Source organism: Lutra lutra, chromosome 16 (genome assembly GCF_902655055.1).
Source record: "Lutra lutra chromosome 16, mLutLut1.2, whole genome shotgun sequence".
NCBI lineage: Eukaryota > Metazoa > Chordata > Mammalia > Carnivora > Mustelidae > Lutra > Lutra lutra.
In genome coordinates, this window is record NC_062293.1 from 56,797,771 (window position 1) to 56,820,853 (window position 23,083).

The 23,083-nt window shown below is 44.3% G+C and overlaps 1 protein-coding gene and 1 long non-coding RNA gene across 2 annotated transcripts in view; one reads left to right on the forward strand and one right to left on the reverse strand.

Moving 5' to 3' along the window:
* The window catches only part of LOC125086745 (myosin-8-like), a 26,919-nt gene extending 15,964 nt beyond the window's left edge, over nucleotides 1-10,955 (forward strand). Inside the window, 29 exon segments of the mRNA XM_047706092.1 lie at nucleotides 737-743; nucleotides 746-783; nucleotides 785-914; nucleotides 917-978; nucleotides 1,072-1,147; nucleotides 1,150-1,212; nucleotides 1,215-1,254; nucleotides 1,327-1,415; nucleotides 1,418-1,471; nucleotides 1,554-1,645; nucleotides 1,721-1,735; nucleotides 1,737-1,873; nucleotides 1,875-2,023; nucleotides 2,026-2,108; nucleotides 2,578-2,704; nucleotides 3,059-3,177; nucleotides 3,302-3,419; nucleotides 3,422-3,459; nucleotides 3,461-3,498; nucleotides 4,572-4,755; nucleotides 4,842-5,007; nucleotides 5,105-5,229; nucleotides 6,117-6,425; nucleotides 7,101-7,304; nucleotides 8,288-8,413; nucleotides 8,504-8,674; nucleotides 8,863-8,967; nucleotides 9,543-9,638; nucleotides 10,688-10,955. Coding sequence (XP_047562048.1) covers nucleotides 737-743; nucleotides 746-783; nucleotides 785-914; nucleotides 917-978; nucleotides 1,072-1,147; nucleotides 1,150-1,212; nucleotides 1,215-1,254; nucleotides 1,327-1,415; nucleotides 1,418-1,471; nucleotides 1,554-1,645; nucleotides 1,721-1,735; nucleotides 1,737-1,873; nucleotides 1,875-2,023; nucleotides 2,026-2,108; nucleotides 2,578-2,704; nucleotides 3,059-3,177; nucleotides 3,302-3,419; nucleotides 3,422-3,459; nucleotides 3,461-3,498; nucleotides 4,572-4,755; nucleotides 4,842-5,007; nucleotides 5,105-5,229; nucleotides 6,117-6,425; nucleotides 7,101-7,304; nucleotides 8,288-8,413; nucleotides 8,504-8,674; nucleotides 8,863-8,967; nucleotides 9,543-9,638; nucleotides 10,688-10,837 — 3,111 coding nt within the window. The 3' untranslated portion in view covers nucleotides 10,838-10,955.
* Nucleotides 1-15,454, reverse strand: part of LOC125086747 (uncharacterized) — a 19,057-nt gene extending 3,603 nt beyond the window's left edge. Inside the window, exon 1 of the long non-coding RNA XR_007123255.1 lies at nucleotides 15,210-15,454. This is a non-coding gene — a long non-coding RNA (uncharacterized LOC125086747). The remainder of the gene's footprint in view (nucleotides 1-15,209) is intronic.
* Nucleotides 15,455-23,083: the final 7,629 nt, after the last annotated feature.

Consider the following 23,083-nt stretch of genomic DNA (forward strand, 5'->3'; position numbering starts at 1 on the left):
GTATATCAAGAAACAGTTCATGGAAATGTATTCACAGGCATAAATTTATTTAAATTCTTTTTCTTTTCCTTTCTAAATTCAGCCAAACAACTAGTTTCTTGAGTTGAATAGGGAATGAGCGAAACCAAATTTAACCAACCTAAGTCAAAATCTCTGGGGGCACCTGGGTGGCTTTGTCAGTTAGCATCTGCCTTGGCTCAAGTCATGATCCCAGGGGTCCTAAGATCAAATCCCACATCAGGCTCCCTCTCGGTGGGGAGCTTGCTTCTCCTTCTACCTGCCACTCCCCATGCTTGTGCGCTCTGACAAATAAATAAATAAATAAATAAATTCTTTTTAAAAAATCTTTTGATATCACACCTGAAATGTTCCCAATGATCATTTATTCCCACCCTCTCAGCTACATATCAGAAAACTAAAGATAAAGGAATGAAGTAATTTGCCCATGTTCATCCATATAGAGACAATACTGAAACAAGACCTCAGGATTCCCATGGCCTATCATTCTCCTAGACACTTCAATCCAGTCATTTTTCAAATTAATTTGCTTCTAAAGTCTATAGTCTTGCTTTTAATTAGCTCCATTTCTCCAGGCCATGTAATAATGTTCAATTAAGTTTAATATATATTCATACCAAAAAAGGCACGAAAAGTCAGCAAACACTACTATTTTGTGCAAAAAACAAGTTCAAAACCGTAACAAGCTCTCTAATGACCTTAACGAACCTCTCCACAGGAAGCTGATGCCTTGCTGATGCAGAGGAAAGGTGTGAACAACTGATCAAAAAACAAAATCCAGCTGGAGGCCAAGATCAAGGAGGTGACTGAGAGAGCAGAGGATGAGGAGGAGATCAACGCTGAGCTGACGGCCAAGAAGAGGAAACTGGAGGATGAGTGTTCAGAGCTCAAGAAAGACATGACGACCTTGAGCTGACCCTGGCCAAGGTTGAAAAGGAGAAGCACGCCACAGAGAACAAGGTATGCGTCATATTCTGTTCCTACCATACAGACGTTCTGCCAACCTAACTAACATGCTTTAGCACAGCTATCATTTCTCGTTTTATTTTTAAGGTGAAAAAACCTCACGAAGAGATTGGCAGGTCGGACGAAACCATCGCAAAGCTGACCAAGGAAAAGAAAGCCCTCCAAGGGCCCACCAGCAGACCCTGGATGACCTGCAGGCAGAAGAGGACAAAGTCAACACCCTGACCAAGCTAAAGCCAAGCTAGAGCAGCAAGTGGATGATGTAAGTGTGTTTTTATATCCATCTAAAGGATTTCTTTAAAAAACATTTTCAATGTTTAATATATTTTCCTTTCTCATTAGCTTGAAAGGGTCTCTAGAGCAAGAAAAGAAACTTCGAATGGATCTAGAAAGAGCAAAGAGGAAACTGGAGGGAGACCTAAAATTGGCCCAAGATCCACAATGGATATAGAAAATGACAAGCAGCAACTTGATGAGAAACTCAAAAGTAGGAAACTCCAGAAAAAAATTCCATGTGATACCATCTTTCAATCATGAGTAGGTAATATGTCTTGGTCTTCTGTCTACAGGAAAGAATTTAGAAATCAGCAATCTGCTAAGCAAAATTGAAGATGAACAGGCAGTAGAAGTTCAACTACAGAAGAAGATCAAAGAGCTGCAGGTGAACCATCTCACAAAAACCCCAAAACCCCTGAGACTGAGATGAGTTATGTTAATGTTGATGTGTCACCCCCAGGCCCGCATCGAGGAGACTGGAGGAGGAGATCGAGGCAGAGAGGGCCTCCGGGCCAAAGGCAGAGAAGCAGCGCTCTGACCTCTCCCGGGAACTGGAGGAGATCAGCGAGCGCCTGGAGGAAGCCGGCGGGGCCACTTCCGCCCAGATCGAGATGACAAGAGCGCGAAGCCGAGTTCCAGAAGATGCGCAGGGACCTGGAGGAGGCCACCCTGCAGCACGAAGCCACGGCGGCCACCCTGAGGAAGAGCACGCGGACAGCGTGGCTCGAGCTTGGGGAGCAGATAGACAACCTGCAGAGGGTGAAGCAAAGCTGGAGAAGGAAAGAGCGAGAGGAAGATGGAGAATCGATGACCTCGCCAGTAACGCAGAGGCCATTTCCAAAGCCAAGGTACCCCAAACCATCTCTAAACTGATGGTAATTAATAACCTGACAGAATACTCATTGTTCTGTCACTAAACATTGTTTGCTGGCAGTTTATAGCACTAATCTAATATTTCCTATTCTAATATATTCCATTCTACTTCATTTGTTAGCATTTCCTTATTTATTAGCATTTCTGTTAGCATTTCCTTATTTCCTTATTTATTTCCTTATTACCTATTAAGACGATTTCAAAATCCACTTTAAGCAAGTGTCAGTATTGTTGGAGAAAATGAATGGGCTCCAACAAAGGCTACTTCAGGGACATTCTACCCTCACCATGCTGAAATCTTAGCCTGTCCCATCTCAAGTTGGCACCATACTTCTACTCATGCTTGAATTTATCACTCTAAAAATACTTGAAAGTATTTTTATTCAAGTTTTAACTTTTTTTTACTGCATTCAGTGACTCATCTTTCACTGCCACATCCCATAGGGGAACCTTGAAAAGATGTGTCGCACTCTAGAAGACCAGGTGAGTGAACTTAAGACCAAGGAAGAGGAGCAGCAGCGGCTGATCAACGACCTGACGGCTCAGAGAGCGCGTCTGCAGACCGAAGCAGGTGCGGACCTTCCCCTGGTCCCTGGAACTATATCTAGATAAAGTGAGTCCAGAGGTTCTGGAGAAACAGCAATACTCTCTCCCACTTTAGAGGGAAATAAACAATCTGGTGCAATGTGCTGAGCAAGTAAGAAAGAATGCAAAGCAAGAATCGGCAGAATAGTTTACCTGTGACGCTTCTGTGGCATTTCTGCTTTTTGCCTCCAGTTCCAACCACCTCTATATGCATATTTAGAAGCAGATAAAATATATATTTGACGTATATACATATATAAATGTACAGGTATACACCTATATGAACACTTAAGCATAGTTTTATGCCGTTAACCAATTCATTTATGTCTGTTATTCTTAGGAGAATATTCCCGACAATTAGATGAGAAAGATGCTTTAGTCTCTCAGCTTTCAAGAAGCAAACAAGCATCTACGCAGCAGATCGAGGAGCTGAAGCGTCAGCTGAAGAAGAATACTAAAGTGAGTTTTACCAAAGATCTTGGCTGAGCAAATCGAAGCACATCCGTTAGGTTCTAGTCTGGGTATATAAATTATGTATCACTGAAAAAAATGCGTTCAAGTCACTGAACTAGTCCTCCTGCAGGCCAAGAATGCCCTGGCCCATGCCCTGCAGTCCTCCCGCCACGACTGCGACCTGCTGCGGGAACAGTATGAGGAGGAGCAGGAGGGCAAGGCCGAGCTGCAGAGGGCTCTGTCCAAGGCCACAGCGAGGTGGCCCAGTGGAGGACCAAATACGAGACCAGACGCCATCCAGCGCACAGAGGAGCTGGAAGAGGCCAAGTACGTGCTGTGAACACTGGGGGAGGAAAATGACATGGTTTCTAGCTGCAACAACTCAGCAATTCCCAGAAACACAATGATGATAATGTCGATGATGGTAACATAACAGTAATAGCACACTATGTCTCAAGTACGGAGCTCACACTAATGTGTCAACTACTATATATACACATTAGCTCATTTAGTTTTCATAGCAACGTCATGTTTTACCCCTATGTTACAGACGAGGAAACAGGCTGTGAGAGTTACCCACTAACCCAAGAGCACATGATTAAAACCAGATATCCTGATTCCAGAGCCCACCTTCTTTAGTATTGCAGTAGGAAGACACAGCTCTTCAAACCCATGCTGGAGGCCACCAAACTGTACATGATGTCCAAAGTTGGTCTAAATAAAATAAACCCTTAGTCTGTGTGTAGACCACAGAAGGCCTTCAAGTAGATCTTCTTGGGCTTCAGGGTGAAAGGCTTTTCTATACCACTAGGATGTAGATTTAGCACTCCATGGGGAATGAAGAATGTGGGCAATTCAAAAGGAAAAAAGAAAACTTGCCTTGCTTAAACTGTCCTGATTTATCCATCAATTTCTCTCTCTGGTGAGAACTCCAAATACATATTAACAGAAACCATCTATTTTTCTCTAAGGAAAAAGTACATAAAATGAAATGGAAAGTCAGAAAGCAAATGAGTATGCACAGTACATTTCTGCCCAGTAAAATATCTAGTTAGCCTCAAATCCTTTTTGGAATGAGATGAGATATATACATCAATCAATAAAATTGTCCTGAAGAATCATTTTCTGCGACCAGACTCAATCACAAGTCCTGCAAACGCTGAATTACTTCTGTAGTAAGACACGTACAATGGAGCACCAGCAGCAACTTCTAAGGGCTGAACCCAGGGCCTCACCACTTCGGACCACTTCATGAAGGACCGATCGAAAAAGCAGCTCTGGCTGCCAGAGCGTAGATAGCCATATGTTCTCTGCCATTATAGAAGCAGGCCTGCTTCTATAATGTTATCGCTTGCCCCTGTTCCAGACCACTCTCCTTAACTGCCTGGCTAACGTTTCAGGAAGAAGCTGGCCCAGCGTCTGCAAGAAGCCGAGGAGCACGTAGAAGCCGTGAACGCCAAATGCGCTTCTCTAGAAAAGACAAAGCAGCGGCTCCAGAATGAGGTGGAGGACCTCATGCTGGATGTGGAGAGAACCAATGCAGCCTGTGCCGCCCTGGACAAGAAGCAGAGGAACTTCGACAAGGTGGCCCGCCCTGCTTAAACTTCATCGATGTTTAAAACTTGGTCTCCCTTTCTCCTTGCAGAAGCTGACAATTTGGTGCTTTTCAGGTCCTGGCAGAGTGGAAACAGAAGTATGAGGAAACTCAGGCTGAACTTGAGGCCTCCCAGAAGGAGGCCCGAGCGCTCAGCACTGAGCTGTTCAAGGTCAAGAATGCCTATGAGGAATCCCTGGATCACGTGGAAACCCTAAAGCGAGAGAACAAGAACTTGCAGCGTGAGTGCTCTTGAACTTCTATACTTCCAACAGCCCTGGCAAGACCCTTGCAATGTTGCATGAGTCTGACTGCTCCTCCCCTTCTGTTCACCCACAGAGGAGATTTCTGACCTCACTGAGCAGATTGCTGAGGGAGGGAAGCAAATCCATGAACTGGAGAAAATAAAGAAGCAAGTGGAACAAGAGAAATGTGACATTCAGGCTGCCTTAGAAGAAGCAGAGGTACATATTATTCTGCTAAGGGGGAAAATCAAAGACATGGGTGAAAACACTCAAAGTGGGCGATGGATCCATTATTACAGCACTTGGGAGAATATGAACTTGTACAGCCTTTATCAAGGACGATTTGGCAATAGTCAGAAAAAGCCTTAAAAATGTAATACTCTGACCCATTAATTCTATAAGAATCTACCTCAGGAAAATTCTCTTAAATGGAGGTAAATCTTTAAGCACAAAGATTTCCAATCCCAGAACAAGATGAAGCTAACTATGGAACATTCATATGATGCAACTGTATCCAGCCACTAAATATAATTAATATGGGGAAGTATTTATGGTGGACAATAATTTTAAAGCCAAGACACATGTGAACATACACTATAATTTTCATCATGTAAAAATATACGCATAAGTAGGAAGAAAGACTAAAAAATATGTACCATATTAAAATGGTCATCTTTGGGTAGGGCACACAATAGGAAGTTTCCCCTTTTTTATATATTGCCCATGTTCTACAGTGAATATATATATTCTGTAATCAGAAAAATGTTTTTAAATTGAGAATTTCTACAAACATTTTAATGTATAAAACAGACTGAGGGTTCATTTTTCCTACATGAGTTTAAAAGTAAGTTCTGTTAGTACTCACATGAATAATACTTACACAGCACTTAATACCTTACAAGGCCCATATTACAGAGCTGCCCTATATAATCTGACTGAACAAACAACAACAACAAAAAAATGATTACCTGGCAGGTTCCTGGAACTGTTGTGTTGTACTTTGTAAAATCAGACAAACTGATGTTAGTAAGGGTTTGGCTCACAAGGCAATACACTCCAAATATTTAAGTTATTTTTCATTATCAATTAATCACTATTTTGCTAAGGCATCTCTTGAACACGAAGAGGGAAAGATCCTGCGCATCCAGCTGGAGTTGAACCAAGTCAAGTCTGAGGTCGACAGGAAAATTGCTGAGAAGGATGAGGAAATCGACCAGCTGAAGAGAAACCACATCAGGGTTGTGGAGTCGATGCAGAGCACCCTGGATGCGGAGATCAGGAGCAGGAATGATGCCATCAGGCTCAAGAAGAAGATGGAGGGAGACCTCAATGAGATGGAAATCCAGCTGAACCATGCAAATCGCGTGGCTGCAGAGAGTTTGAGGAACTACAGGAACACCCAAGGCATCCTGAAGGTAAACGGCTCCACATCAACAGCTAAGTCAGGGAAGTGACCTGTCCTCCATTCAGCAAAACATCTTTGTGCTAAAAAACCCAGATTTTTTTTCTTTTAACAAATTATACAGCTCACAGTATGGAGACAGCTAAATTAAATATGCACAGAATATTTTTACAGAAATGCTATATAAAAGAACAAACAGAAGCCCAGAGATAAGCTTTGAGATGGGAAAGAGTACAAGACTTTGGTACCAATAAGCCTGCGGCTGAGCCTCAGTTGGGTTACTTACCGGCTGCCTGATTTTAAGCCAATGATGTAACCTCTCAGAACCTCTGCTGCTGCTTCTACAAAGTAAGAATGAAACTACCCACTTCATAGGGTTCCTGTGAGAATCAAATGAGATAACAGATGTCAAGTACTAGGGAGAGCATATGGAAAATACTCTCTAAGTGACAGACATTAGTTATTCACACATGAAAAAGTAACTAGTTAATGGCATAAATAGAATGAGACTTTGTCTCCTGATCATTCTCACTCACCTAAGCTGGTGACATCACCATATTCACACTCAATGACAGGCCTGTCACTTCCTGCTCTTGGCATCAGTACATTCTGCCAGTTCACCTCCTGGGATGTTCTCATCCTCTTCAGAGTGTCTAAGCCTTTTTTTTTTTTTTTTTTAACTTAACAGGACACCCAGCTGCACCTAGATGATGCCCTGCGGGGCCAGGAGGATCTGAAGGAGCAGCTGGCCATGGTGGAGCGCAGAGCCAACCTGCTGCAGGCCGAGATCGAGGAGCTGCGGGCCACTCTGGAGCAGACAGAGAGGAGCAGGAAAACCGCAGAACAGGAGCTCTTGGATGCCAGTGAGCGCGTCCAGCTCCTGCACACCCAGGTAAGACGTCCACATCAGACAAATGCTGGTGTACTGCTGAGTGATGGATCAGAATTATAGCAGGAAAATGCTCCATTTTTATAAATATATGTATATTTAAAAAGATGGGGGATATGCTCTAAAATATTAACTGCAGTTATCTTGGAATGGTGGGACGATAGGCGATTTTTTGGTGTGTGTTCCTATATGTCTTTTTTAAGATTTTCTGATTTCTAAAAGGAGAGTTTTATTTTAAAAATCTTTAGAGTTTTGACTCTTAGATCTTGAAAACCATGATTTAGAATAAACTTGAATAAAGATGATTTGTTAACTCCGGAATCCAAAAATGTGCCACATAGTGTTTCTCGTCAGGAGTCCTTCTGCATTTAGCACTTTTGTGTTTACTGTACGGGAGTTCTGCAGGATATTGCTGATTTGCCTGGACATTAAATGCAGTAACATCGGGTGGTCATTTTAACAAGCAAAAAACACCTACCACCAAATGTTTCCAAATACACACTGAGGCAGTGCTAATTCCCTTGAGAAGCACTGGGCTAAAATTTTAATAAAATGTTTTCCTAAGACTATTCAGTCCTTCCCCCGGGAGCAAATCATGAAAGTTATCAGAGAATAGATCCTTTCTCAACTGAAAAACTCCCAATGCCAGGCACTCACAAAAAAATCTATTATTTTCTGTTATTTCCAACCTTTTGAGGACAGAACACTAGTAATGTCTGATTGAAATATAATTGAAAGAGCAATTAATTAATACAGGCATTCTTAAATCTCAAAAGTCCTCATGCATAAATTAGATAGACACTGGGGTAGTGGGAGGGAGCTGTTCCAATCTTTCAAATGATTAATATTTTGCACTGAACAAATATTTAAAGTTGAGTAAACTGTTGCTGTCAGGTCCCCTGCACAAGCCAACAAGTAAGACATCTGTAAAATCCCACACTGACAAACAACAAGTCTTATAACTTTCCACTGACTACTTTTAACAGAACACCAGCCTGATCAACACCAAGAAGAAATTGGAAAATGACGTTTCACAACTCCAGAGTGAAGTGGAAGAAGTTATTCAAGAATCACGCAATGCAGAAGAGAAGGCCAAGAAGGCCATCACTGATGTGAGCAACCTAAGCACTGGTTTTACTGACACAGGTGTGTTACCTGCCATTACCAGGTTTCCTTATTGTCTTGATGCACTTACTAAATAGGCAGCCATGATGGCCGAGGAGCTGAAGAAGGAGCAGGACACCAGCGCCCACCTGGAGCGCATGAAGAAGAACCTGGAGCAGACGGTGAAGGACCTGCAGCACCGTCTGGACGAGGCTGAGCAGCTGGCCCTGAAGGGTGGGAAGAAGCAGATCCAGAAACTGGAGGCCAGGGTGGGCCTCTCAATCTCTCTGAATCTGAGAAGGGGAAAAGGACACTCCCTCTCTTCTTCTCTCTCCCTATAGATTAAAGCCCAACTTTGTTCTAAGGCTGAAGGCATTCAGCCAAAATATCTTCAGCAGGTCATGAGCTAATTAATATCCCCTAAGACTGGCTATATACATATCTTTCTTGGTTGTAGGTACGTGAGCTTGAAGGAGAGGTTGAAAATGAGCAGAAACGTAATGCTGAGGCTGTTAAAGGTTTGCGGAAACACGAGAGAAGAGTAAAGGAACTCACCTACCAGGTAAAGGGAAAAACTTTCTAGAACATCCAGACTTCCTGTCCAAAGGGAAACTGACAATCTGTTTAACTATTTATGTGGTGCTCACAAACAAATCCACCTGAACTCAATATATAAACATAAGGGGCAAATGATAAAAATGCTTGTCTCAGACCCTTTTCTAAGCTAGGAGGATCATGTAAGACTTTAGAAAATTGTATATCGAGAAAACGATACAGGTTTTAAAGCCAGATAAACAGGGTATTAGTCCTAATTCAGCCCCTCTTAATTTTTGAACTTGGGTAGGTTACTTAACACTCTAAACCTTAGTTTCATTCCCTATTAAAGAGAGTAACTGCATGTACTCTTCAGAGTAGGGAGGCGAGGATCAGAGAAGATGTGCAGAATTCCCTAACACAGTCCCTGCACAGTGTGGACATTTTAGCAAGAACGGCTACTGTTAATACTATGGAGGAAGGCTCAAGGTTGACCAAGTTTACCCGAGGTCCACCTACCATCATACCAAAGTGGTTTACTTTATCGCCTGAGAGAGGCTCATTCCATTGTACTGAATGCAGACTGTTTTTCCACACCCCCAGACTGAGGAAGACCGCAAGAATGTTCTCAGGCTGCAGGACTTGGTAGATAAATTACAAGCGAAGGTGAAATCATACAAGAGACAAGCTGAGGAGGCTGTGAGTACCTTTAAGCCCTTGAGGGAGGAAGAAAACTTCTTTTGGGGTAGAAAGTATATTAAGAGAATGTGTCAATGAGAAAACAAGCAAAGTAAGACTATACCACTCATTTTTTAATTGTTTGTTTTGTTTTGAATTTAAATTCAATTAATATACCACTCATATTGTATGAGATATTATAAACATGAACTTATCCCCAAATCCTGATTACAGAATAGGACTTTAAGAGGAGATATTTTTATTATTGGGCATTTTGTAAGATTTGGGGGAATAAAACAAAGTTCCAAATAACCCACCTTGATAGCGGCAAAGACTACATCATCACAAATGTAGTCCATGATAAATACTCCTCTCCCTCTAGAAATGTACAAGACCAAGTGTTCTCAAGAGCCAAACATAAATCTTTACCCCAGCTGATTCGTTCTGACACTACCAGTATCATCAGGGGCTCATCTCTCCACATGTACTGTAGCAAATAAGAACATGCTGGAAGATTCTCCAGCCTTACTATTCCTGTGTTCTTCCAGACACAATGTGGTACGTTGGAAGTAGACAAGAAGTTAGGAGAGGGAAGAAGGGAGGAGCTCAAGTGGTAATAAGTAAAACCAACAGATGCATGCATCTTCTCAGACCCATTTTTCCCACTTTTTCCCGTTCTCTGTATGCCAAAGTCAAAATATATGACAAAAAATTGCTAAGTGAGGTTGTCTCAAAGTTGAAAATTGACCTTGCGTTTACTTACTAAACTCTGTCAGGGCACATGGCTCTCTTCTTTCTTTCTACCCAGTCCGCGCAGCAGAAACAGATTTCACATACACATGGCTTTGACACACTAAGGCTGTCCTTCCACTTCAAAAGTGTTTCTTCTTTCATTCTTTAGAGCGAAAAAAATACACAACTGAAATGACAAGTTCTGTCCAGATTTGAAGTCAGATATGCCAGACAGACCATAAGAAGGACATATCTGAGTTGAGGAAATAATCCTATTTGGTGACAAGTGCAGTGAGAATCACAAAGTCTAATTCTCACAATTTTATCTTTCCTCTCAGGAGGAACAATCCAACACTAATCTTGCTAAATTCCGCAAGCTCCAGCATGAGCTGGAGGAGGCCGAGGAACGTGCTGACATTGCCGAGTCCCAGGTCAACAAGCTGCGGGCGAAGAGCCGGGAGGTCCACACGAAAATCAGTGCAGAGTGAACACATCTGCCTGATGCTGCCAAGAGGCTGAAGAAATGCACAAAATGTGCTATTCTGGGCCTTATGATGTTCATTTTTCTCTTAATGTTGAGTAAATAAAAACTTGAGCAAACTCATACTCATTTTTTTCATTTACAAACTTATTTACTCTCAAATACAGCTCTCACCTAACTGTTTTTTAATACTATATATGGCCTTGCAGAGCATTCGATATTTTGTACCTCCATCACCACCCAACATCGCCTTTCCCACCCCTACCACACCCCCGCAACACACACACAAACACACATACAAGTATCTTTTGCTGGACTTGATTTTATTAAATCTCTCTAGATTGTTATAAATCACTAAGGAAAACACTCCCTAAGTCTCCTTCTCCAGACAGGACCCCTTCATTGATCCACTCCACAAGTAGTTACTGAGCATCTACTCTATGCCAGGCAATGTTCTATGATCTGTGGGTAGAGCAGTAAGCAAAGAGAGTTCCTGCCCTCTGGGAACTTACATTCTGCAAGGGCAGAAAGGCAACCAACGAATAAGAAAACATGTAACATGTCAGATGATAAGTGCTAGTGGGAAATAAAGAAGCAGGGCTGGGCTTCCGGTGGGGAGTCTGCATCTCCCTCTCCCTCTGTTCCACTCAGGCACATGCAGGCACACTATCTCTCAAATAATTAAAATCTTAAAAGAAAAAAAAAAAGACATTTGAGCAGAGACCTGCAGGAACCAACAGAATAAGCCAAGTGAGTATGTGAGGTCAGAATACTTCCAGGCTGAGGGAAAAACAGAAAATGCACAGGCCCTGAGATGGGGGCAAGTTGACATGTCAGGGGCTGGAGGAGAATGAGCAAGATAGAGTTATAACACAAGAGAGGAACCAGGGGCCCAATCACGTAAGGTCTGAGGGCCTTTCCACAGCCTTAAGTCTTTACAGTGAGATGTCAAAGCTTTGGAGGGTTTAAAGTAGAGAAGACATATTAACACACATTTTTTAAAAATTACTCTGGCTGCTGTGTTGAGAAAAAGACTGCAGACAACAAAGATGGAAACTGGGAGACTAGCTGGGAGCCTACAGTAAATAAAAGATAACAAATGACAGTGGCTCAGACTGGAAAAACAGCCCTGGGAAATGCTGAAAGTGCAGGATACTAGGTGAATTATGAAGGCAGCACACAAGGACTTTCTGACCAAGTGAATTAGGAAGTCAAAGAGAAAGACAGAGGGGGGAAAAAAACTTAAGAAATGAGGGACAAAGGATAAAACAAGAAAGAAACGGTACAGTGCAAACATTAGGAGTTTGGTCTCCAGAAAAAGGGGAGTCAGTAGAGCAAAAACAGTGACCTAAGCAAAGACCATATTTTATGGGCTCCTGTCCCTCTTCCAGCATCTACGCTTCCCCAGCTCCCAACACTGTCACCTTCAGCCTTGACAGTATAAACTGTATAGCCCATGATCTCAAATCTAAGATTACCAACAAAATTTTAAAATGGAAAAAAAATTCAAAATAGATAAAATAAATTTTGTTAAAGAAAATTTTAAATCAATGAGAAAACCGAAACTACCCCAATTACAAAAACTTCTGGGAGTAAACATGAGAGTAAATCTTTGTGAGTCTGGTTTTGGCAAAGATTTCTTATCTACAACACCAAAAGCACAAGCCAAGAAAGAAAGAACTGATAAATTGGATTTCATCATAATATAATTGCTGCTTTTTGAAAACACTGTTAAAGATGATGAAAAGACAAGCCACAGATGGAAGTATTTGCAAGTTACATCCCTGATAAAGGACTAGTATCCAGAAGATTGGAAAAAGTCTAAAAACTCAATAAGAAAACAGATCACCCAATTTCTAAAGAGACAAAAGAGTTAAATAAGCATTTCACCACCTCATACCTGACAGAAGGACAAGCAAGAAACAACGAGTGTTGGCAAGGATGTGGGGGAAAAAGGGAGCCCTCGTGTACTGGTAAGCGGGAATCCAAACTGGTGCAGCCACCATGGAAAATAGTACAGAGTTTCCTCAAGTATTTGTAAATAGAACTACCCTACAATCCAGCAATCCCACTTCTGAGTATTTACCTGAAAAAAACTGAAAACACTGAGTTGAAAAGATATATGCACCACCCTCCCAGCCCATGTTCACTGCACCATTATTTACAGTAGCCAAACTGTAATAAGCAGCCTTATATGCTGTGACATCCCTTATCTTCAATTTTTGCAATGCAGTCACAAAGAATGCCCTTTAAAAAAAAAAAAAGTTTTATTTATTTATTTGACAGAGAGAGAGACCACAAGCAGGCAGAGAGGCAGGCAGAGGGGGAGGGAGGGAGCCGACCCCCTGCTGAGCAGAGATCCAGGCACGGGGCTCTATCCCAGGACCCTGAGATCATGACCAGAGCTGAAGGCAGAGGCTTAACCCACTGAGCCACCCAGGTGCCCCAAGAATGTCCTTTTTTGCAGAAGTGTATGATGGCTTCATCAATATTTTTAAGGGCCTTCCTAATCCTTTGACACCGAACTCATTCTTGTGGAGCACCTACTGGGTCATCATCATTTCCAGTTCCTCACTTGTCTGCCTGAGACTCTCTCTCCCTCTGCCCCTTCCTTCCCCCTCAAGTAAATAAATTCTTTTTTAAAAAATCATGATGTGTGGGGCACCTGGGTGGCTCAGTGGGTTAAGCCTCTGCCTTCGGCTCAGGTCATGATCCCAGGGTCCTGGGATGGAGCCCCGCATCGGGCTCTCTGCTCAGCAGAGAGCCTGCTTCCTCCTCTCTCTCTCTGCCTGCCTCTCTGCCTACTTGTGATCTCTGTCTGGCAAAATCCTGTCTATTGGCTAATATCCCAGCTGTGTATGGATTTAAAAACTTGGTTTAAAAAGTTGTGTCTAGGGGTGCCTGGGAAGCTCAGTGGGTTAAAGCCTCTACCTTCCACTCCAGTCATGATCCCGGGGTCCTGGGGTCGAGCCCCTCATCGGGCTCTCTGCTCAGTGGGGAGCCTGCTCCCTCCTCTCTCTGCCAGCCTCTCTGCCTGCTTGTGATCTCTGTCTGTCAAATAAAGAAAATCTTAAAAAAATAATAAAAAATAAAAATAAAAAAATAAAAAGTTGTGTCTATGTTTACAAACATGGTGGGAGGAATGTAAAAGAACTTACCCCAAAATTTAGATAAACTCTATGCTAATTTTAGGAGAGATTTAAAATTTTCCTTTGCGGTTTGATTCTACATTTCAGTCTATAACATAAGCACTAGTTGTGGGAAATTTTTTTAGGAGAATTTTTTTAAGTGTACTGATTTAAGCAATCTCTACACCCAAGGTGAGGCTCGAATTCACAACCCTGAGCACCAGGAGCCCCACGCTCTAACGACTGAGCCAGCCAGGAGCCCCGGCTTTGGAATTGTTTTAAAGGCACATATATATTATTTTTTTTAAGATTTTATTTATTTATTTGACAGACAGAGATCACAAGTAGGCAGAGAGGCAGCCAGAGAGAGAGGAGGAAGCAGGCTCCCTGCTGAGCAGAGAGCCGGATTCGGGACTCGATCCCAGGACCCTGGGATCATGACCTGAGCCGAAGGCAGAGGCTTTAACCACTGAGCCACCCAGGTGCCCCATATATATTATTTTTTTAAAGAGAAAATAAAAGTGACCCGATCCTCGGGGACATTTCTCACCCACTTCTCATCAAAGATGGGATATAACCGACTGCAGAAAGGTGAAGCAGAGAGGGTCATTTGATTGGAGGAGCCCATCAGCACAGCTGCTGAAAGCCTCTGCCCTTCATACAAGCTATCAGCGGGAGGGCAGGGATTAACATTCCAGAGCCAACACAGCAGCTGTCAGGGAGCAAACCCAAATTCTGCCTCCTGGCCGTGGCTGGGGTTTGGGACCATGTTACACATACCAGTGTCCCGGGCCAACTTCAGGGCGGCCTTCACGGGTCACATTTTTCCTAAATGGGAAAGCCCAAGAATCAGCCGTGGGCAGATGGCAAGAACCTTACTTAAGGCTGGAATTTGCCAGCCCGATCCCCCCTCCTGGCTCCCAGGGCCACCACCAAGACGCTGCTTCCGGAGCCACAAGGAGAAACAAGCCTGTCCGGTGGGAAGGTGAGAAATTAGGAAAAACAGTCCCTCCTTGGGGAAAGCCCCCCAGGAAAGGGCTTCTCTTGGCTTACAGCAGCCCGACCTTCCTAGGAGGGCAGGCTGTGTTCCCACCCCCTCTCCCAGAAACTAGGGTTCGAGGCGCTCTCTCCGGGAGACGGAGGTCCTAGGTTCAAAGGTTCGAAGCCCAAGGTCTTGAGCCAGGAGAGGAGGCGTGAAAAGCAAGGATGGGAATGGGGGAAGGGAGGTGCCTTCGAGCAACAGAATCGTACTGTTTCTTAGGACTCGGAGAAATAAGGCCGTTGACACCCACAGAGTGGAACCCAAACAGGATGAGGCACGCCGCAGCACACGACTGCTTGATTTCACCACACGCCATGTGCAAGTTGGCGGCTCGAGAAGTTTCCAGAATCTTTCCTCTGGCCCCGCCTTCAAATTCGCTCCCCAGTCCCACTTCCGTCCCCTCCCCGCCACACTGCCTCCGAGGCCTATTCTCTGTCACCTCCAGCACGAACAGGTCGAATAGGTCCTGGGGACGCGGAGGCGCAAACCCCCACCTGCCTCACAAACCCAGACACACGCACACTTACCCGCCAGGTCTCGTCAGCGCCTCCCACTGGGTCCCAACCGTGGCGACAGGTCACTTCCGGTCTTTCCCCACCTCCACCACGACTCCTCCCATGATGCTCTGGGGGCACACCGGAAGTGACCCCTCCCCTCTCTGGGCATGGAAACACTGTTTCTTTCTAATAGATCAGCGTGGCCTCAGAGCCCAGGGTAGGTGTGTTTTCCCAGGTTTTCAGAGCGCTGGCGCATCCATCCCCTCCACCCCAGCCCCAACTAAATTATAAACTGAAAACCAGCTTTTTATCCCCAATACCTGCCACAGTGTTTTCATGAGCCGAATTCTTTTCTGTTGGGCAGGATGAAGCATAGGGCCAACACTCGGAACACAATAAAGAAGAATAAACTGCTGTTATGATAACAGCTGACATTTAAAACCCGAAGTCCTTACCTTTGCTTGCAGGGCTCTAAGCCATCTGGCCCCGGCCACCTCTGCTGCTTCATTCCCTCAATGGCTGGCTCCCTTCGCCCCTGCCCTATTGGGCTTTCTTTTGCCTTAGGCCTTCCGATTGCCCTATTTCCTGTGCAGGCAGCTCACCTTGCAGAGCCTTTATTTCTGTTTCCTCTGCCTGGAATAGAGCCTCCCTTTGACGTTCTCATGGTTTGCTCCTTCACTGCAACAGGTGTCTGCTCAGATATTACCCCTTCAGAGAAACCTTCCTGGATCAATGTTTAGACCCCACATAGCCACTATATCCTTAACCTGTTTTTTCACATACTCGCATAGAATCTCCGTAAAGGTAGAGACTTTGCCTGTTTTGTTCCCCCAGCTCCTAAAATCTAGCACATAGTAGATGCTCTATGAACGTTCTATGAATAAACGATTGAATGAGTGCATGCCCCCTATGTTGCTGGTTCTGTGCATCATAGCCTCAAAATTAACAGTTCCGGGTATGAATTTTGTCACCATCCTGGCTTGGTGGGAGATCTCAAGCTGGTCCCATGTAGCCCCTTCTGAGCCAGGTTTGAAGGCTTTGCCCTCATGCCTCAACAACCTTCCAGAAAGGGTGATGAACTTATCTGGGTTTACCCAGGACTAAATTTATTTTAAAACTTAAAGTCTCAGGAACATCTTTGATCCCACGCCAACTAGGATAGTGGCTTACCCTACTTTCCAGTGTCGAGGCTCCATCTTGCTTGTTTTGTTTTACTGTGGTGTGTGTGTGAGTATGTGTTGGGGGGGAGGGGTGCTGTTGACTTGAGGGTGTTCTGAGCCATCTGAACAGGAATTTGGCCAAACGCAGTGGGTAGGATGGGAGGACTGGGTGGACAATGGTCAGCCTGTGGTCAGCTGATGAGCTTTACCAAATAGCAACAAAGAAGACATGAATTAACAACAAAGACCTTGTCCTGGCTTCCAGGGCCCTCTGGCACTGGTAGAAAGCTCCAAAGAAAGCTCTGAGTTTCTAAATCTCAGGCTGTTCCGGTGACATGGCCCTACCTGCACTTCCCTTTCCCAAACCATTGCCTCACTTCCATGACCGCATACCCTACCAAATACCCATTAACTCGACTGCCACAAGAACCCCATGAGTTATGTATTCTTATCACCCCCAAGGAACATACTCAGAAAAGTTAACTAGCTTGCCAAAATTCACAGAGTTTAAATGAAGTCAGGATTTGAACCTCTATCCTGACTCTCAAAGTCCACTCTTAGTTCTTACATTACATGCAGATTTCAACCATATAAATACACATTTTGGCTATGCCCACCAAAAAAAAAAAAAAGTGTATATTTTAGGGTACATCATTTAAGACTCTGACAGTAGTAATCGAAAGTAAGTTGTCATGCTGTTCCTCGCTCAAATGAGGCTTTGAGCAACCAGACTAACCAAAACACAACTAATGGACAAAAATGACAGGCAAGTGACAGGAGACCCTAATGCTCGCAGGCACTGATCCAGGTTTTGAGGCCAGGCAGGGAAGTCTCCAGTTTACTGAACAGACCTCGCTGGTAGGATTTCTTCCTCGAACACAGTGTTCCCAGACCATCCCTGCAATCCCTCTGTGTTGTTTCAGAGAAGGGTGCCTGGCTTGTGTGTAATTCTGAGAAGCGTGTATAATTCTGAGAGCATTAGTGTCTTACAGGCTCTTCCAAAGCCAGAAGCAGCTGTCTTGTACTGAAAAGACAAACTGGACTTGGAGACAGAGATATTTGTCCTAGTTCCCACTCTGCCACTGACTAGCTGTTTGACTAGCCCCTTAACCTTGCCAAGCTTCAGTTTTCCCACTTGTAAAGCTGATCAATCTATCTCCTCATTGAGTTTTTTTTTAAGATTTTATTTATTTATTTAACAGAGAGAGAGAGACAGTGAGAGGAGGAACACAAGCAGGGGGAATGGGAGAGGGAGAAGCAAGCCTCCCCCTGAGCAGGGAGTCCAATGCAGGTCCCTGAGATCATGACCTGAGCTGAAAGCAGATGCTTAATGACTGAGCCACCCAGGTGCACCCCCTGCCTTTTTAAAGATTTTATTTATTTCCCTCATTGAGATTTAAAGAGAATCTATTTAAATATTCTCTTGTTAATCCCCTATCAACTGTGCTTTGCAAAATTTCCATGTATAAACGCCAGCAGTGAAGAAGGGTATATGTTACATATAAAAAAGTTTTGATCTAGGTTTCTTGGGCTTGGGAGTAGAATGGCAAGGGGGGAGGGGTGGGAGGTCTGTTTCTACCTTTACCGTTAACTAGGTACTTTGCCCAGAGTCTCAGTTTCTGATTCCGTAAGGTCAGAGTTGGATTAGATAATATTCCAGGTTCCCTCTGGTTCTGGAATCTAATTTTCTCACCCAAATCTTTAATCAGGCAATTCAGATAGGCAGTAGTGTCATTCATGAATGTACCTGTCTTATGACATTCACCCAGAAATTTCTGTTCCTGGCCAAGGAACTTCCTGCTGCTTTTTGAAATTTCATCTGTTACATAAGCTCTTACATAGCTGTGAGGGGTAAGGTATGATCCCACCATCAGCACAATTAATTGCCCTTTCTTCTCAAGTAGCCCTCTGAGGAATGACCTTCATCACACTTGTTTCCTCATCCCCTCTCTTTGGCCCTGCTACTGCTCTCTCTCTCCTTCTTGCACCATCCAAATTTACGGTTCCTCTGACTGCACCTTGTGTAATGATTGGTGGAGAGATTTGCTCCTAGGAAAACCAGGAAAACTTTTTCCTCCTCCTTAACACCTGCTGACTCCTTAATCCCTGCCTTCAAAGCTTCCACCCCCACCATCCTGCTGCTATGAATGTCAAGAGCTCCTCCCTGACCAACCCAGTGCCCTTTTTTGGGTCTTGTTTTTCTCTGGCTTCTCAGCAGTGCTCTCCGTGAGTTCCTCTCTCTTGAAAATATCACCTCCCTTGCCTTCTTTGGACACATAATAAGTCTTCCTTGACTTTCAAGTTGACACACTGATTTTGTAACAAGAATGGAGAAAGCCATCCTTCACGGAACCCCTCTCTGATGTGGGAGAGATGGGAGGACGGTGTGGTGTTTGAGCTATGGTCTATGGGGGATAGCAGTGGGATAAAGATAAGATTCCCCCAAAGGGCATATGAGTATAAATGTAGGTGGTCACCAAACTTGGGAAGGCCAAAAGTGGTCTTCTTTATTTAAGGACATTTATCTTGTTGAGTAACCAGATGAAGAAGATGGGAAAGCACGTCTATGGCAGAGCTAAAAGGCTCTCCGAACAGAGGAACAGCTGAGTACCAGCAGAGGCAGAGACACCCCAGGGGAAGAAAACAAATAAACCACCAGCATCTGTGGGAAGGAAAATGGACTTTGTAGAGTGACATTTCTCTTTTTTTTTTCCTTAATATTTTGGTTATTTCTTTGAGAGAGAGAAAAAGAGAGAGCTCAAGCAGGGGGATAGCCCAGGGAGAGGGAGAAGCAGGCACTCCACCAAGCAGGGAGCCCAAGGCAGCGCTCCATCCCAGGACTCTGGGACCATGACCTGAGCCAAATGCAATGCTTGACTGAGCCACCCAGTCATCCCTAGAGTGACATTTCTGATGCACACTTTGAATACTTAAATCTAGGATGGCAATATAACCCTTCCATGCCTCCACTACAATATCTTCAGTAAAGTCCACATTGCTCACTTGGGTTTTTGGTGGTAATGGATTACATGCTTTGGTCTATGCCAAGGAGGACACAGATGGAGACATAAGGTTTGGCATGGGCTGGAAACAGACTGCATGCAGAGACAGCCATGTCTAGACAGAGATGACAATATTTCATTTGATTCTCCACACCATCCTCATTGCTTGGACAGAAATAGAATTATCTGCAAGCTTTTGCATCTACATCGTTGCTAAAAGAGGTAAAGTGATTTGCCATAGTCAGTAAACGGCAGAAGTAAAATATGGACCCATTGGCTCTTTTGGCTCCAACAAGACCTCACTCAGGTATTTGCTTATCTACAGAATAACATTTTCTCCCCACTCTTCCTGTCTTCATTCCCTCCTCCCACCTCCTAAACATACAGCCTTCCTCTGGGAGCTCAACTTCCTTAATGAGTTCAAAGGTCAGCCCATACAGGTGACAGCCCCCTGCCACTGCCCCCTTCCCCATAGACCTACATCTTCAACCTTGACTTCTTTAAACTTTGAACACTTGTCTCTCCCTCCTGTCATCTCAACCTCAAAATGACAAAAGTCTAAACTCATCTTTTCTCTTTTCTGTATTACCTCTGGACTGGGGTCATGACCCTAGATTCCTAGGCTGAAATGAGAGCCATGAGAAAGCTAGGAAAGGTCCCTCCTCCCTTCTCAAACCTGGCAGTCATCAAGTCCCATGGATCATGCCTCCAGGGTCTTCCTTGCATTTTCTCTTTCCTCTCATTAATTTTTTTTTTAAGTAGGCACCACAACCAATATGGAGCCCAACATGGAGCTTGAAATCACGACCCTGAGATCAAGACCTGAGCTGAAATCAACAGTCAGACGCTTAACCGACTGAGCCACCCAGGTTCCCCTACTCTTTCCTTTTATATCTCAGTTCTCTTAAAGAATCAAGGCCCTCTTCATTTGATAGCATGATTATTTTTTGTATTCAATGCAAGTAGATTATAATATATTGATATAATGTGGGGTTAGGACCTCAAAAAATAAGTCTACATCTCACAGGGGTCTTTCACCCTTCGGGGTTTAAAAGTTTTCTCTTCTTGCTGTGCCTGCGTGGACCAGTGAGGCAGAAACACTTTGATCCACATTTGATGCAGCATCTGTGGGAAGGAAAATGGACTTTCTCCTTGAATCTGATGGACTCAGAGGCAAGGCACAACCCCTGTGACAACCAGCCCTCCAGGGCTGCTGGGAGTTTTCACACAGATTTGAATCCATAGAGGCATCTAGGGGATAATTTAATTCTCTAATTGCCCACCTGCCCCGCGGGCTCTGATTAGCCTGTGTAATCATTTCAGCAAGTTTTACAAGAAGGTTTTTTAAATAGTTGCTAAATGGCTCTAGGCTCCCCCATGTTCTCCCCTGTCCATTAAACCCTACCATCAGTTCTAGAATCATCTTCAAATATATATACGCTCATTTTTCTACTTAGAACCTCAGGAGTTTCCCAGGGATCTCAGAACAATGTCCTGACTCCTTCACAGGCCCTTGGAAGCTCTTCACAGATGAGCCCTGCTCACTTATCTGGTCTCTACCTCCACACTACCCATGAGTCCACCCCAACCCTCTGTTCCAGGCTTGCCCGACCAGCCCTCCTGAAACACACCCAGGGCAGTCTTGTTTCAAAGCCATGATCCCAAAGCCTAGAACCTCCTCCCTATTCCTCTCATCCATGGAATAGTCCCTTTTCTTTAAGATAGGATACAGAATAGGGGTGCCTAGGTGGCTCTGTCGATTAAGCATTTAACTCTTGATTTTCGGCTCAGGGTTGTGGGATCAAGCCTCAAGTCAGGCTCCATTGGTTGAGATTCTCTCTCACCCTCCCCTCCCCTACTTGTGCTCATGCTCTCTTGCTCTCTCACTATTTCTCAAATAAATAAATAAAGCTTAGAAAAAAGAGAGAGAGAGAGAGCCCAGAATAAAGGAGAAAGCAAGTCTTTGGAATCAGAAACCCTGGATTTCAATTCTGACTCTATTGCCCACCAGCTGGGGGACCTTTTGACCAGTTACTTGACCCCTATTTGGCCTCAGTTTCCCCTTTTGGAAAATGGAAATAATAATAATCTGAATATGAATACTATGAACCCCTCAGGTTTACAAAGAAAATTAAACATAATGAAATATACACAAGTGCTGTGTGAAGTACTACAAGAAGTTCATGATTATCTCTGCCATTCCCACTCCGCTCCAGATCTCTTCCTCCTCCAAAGCAGTATCCCTGCATCAAGAACCATTCTGATCCAACTTCACCTATACAACATGCTTGAGGGGTTTCAAGTGCCCTACACCTACCTCTAATCCATGGCACATTCCACTCATTTGGGCACTTAGCTTGACCTTGGAAAAGTGGCTTAGACTTTCCTGTCCACGTACTCCGTCCCACATCCTTACCAGCTCCTCCTCTGGGGCAATGATCTTGTGGCTCTCAAGCCAGAGAAGGTTCGAATTCCATTCCTGCCACTTTCCTAGCTGTGTAGCCTTAGGGAAGCCGCTTCCATTGTCAGTAGCCCAATTTCCTTCCCTGGAAAAAGGTCGGTAGAAAAACATTACCACTTACCTCTCAAAAGAAACGGTGATGAAGTTCAGTGAGCCAGTATGGTTCAAGCCTGGCGTGTGGTGAGTTCTTAATGAGCATAAGCCACGACGATGAAGTCGGATTGAGCCTGACTCCATTTCCCTTCTTCTTGCCTCACAGATTCCCCATGAATCCTCTTGATTCATTTATTCACAGGAACATTGACTGAGCATCTGCTACAGACAAAAGGCTGTCCCTCGAATAAAGGCAGCTGTGTTTATGCCTGATGGTTCTGCTATTTTCTTCTGAGACAAATGCTACTAAGGAACAGAGACACCCTCCATGTGGATTACAGCCTTCAGCAGCCCCCCACACCCCCTATCCCCGCCTTTGTTTTCTGAAGCCCAGACCAGGATGGTGATCCCCCACCAGATCCCAGGTACCATAGTTACTCCTCTTTCTTCACAGAGAGAAGCCTCTGATCCCTGAATATGTACATATTTGTGGCAAAGCTCTGAGGCAGGGAACAGGGTTTGCCACATTTCCTAAACTCAGTTAACTCCGGGACTGTTTACCTCACAGCTTCCCTCAAAACCAGCACTCTGTCAAGCCCGCTTCGGAAAACACCACGCGGAGGTCCTATTCCTGTCTGTTCCTCCTCTACCCTCCATTTTTTTTTTTTTTAGATTTTATTTACTTACTTGACAGACAGAGATCACAAGTAAGCAGAGAGGTAGGCAGAGAGAGAGAGGAGGAAGCAGGCTCCTCGCGGAGCAGAGAGCCCAATGTGGGGCTCCATCCCAGGACGCTGGGATCATGACCTGAGCCGAAGGCAGAGGCTTTAACCCCCCCCAGGCACCCCTCTACCCTCCATTTTATCCCAA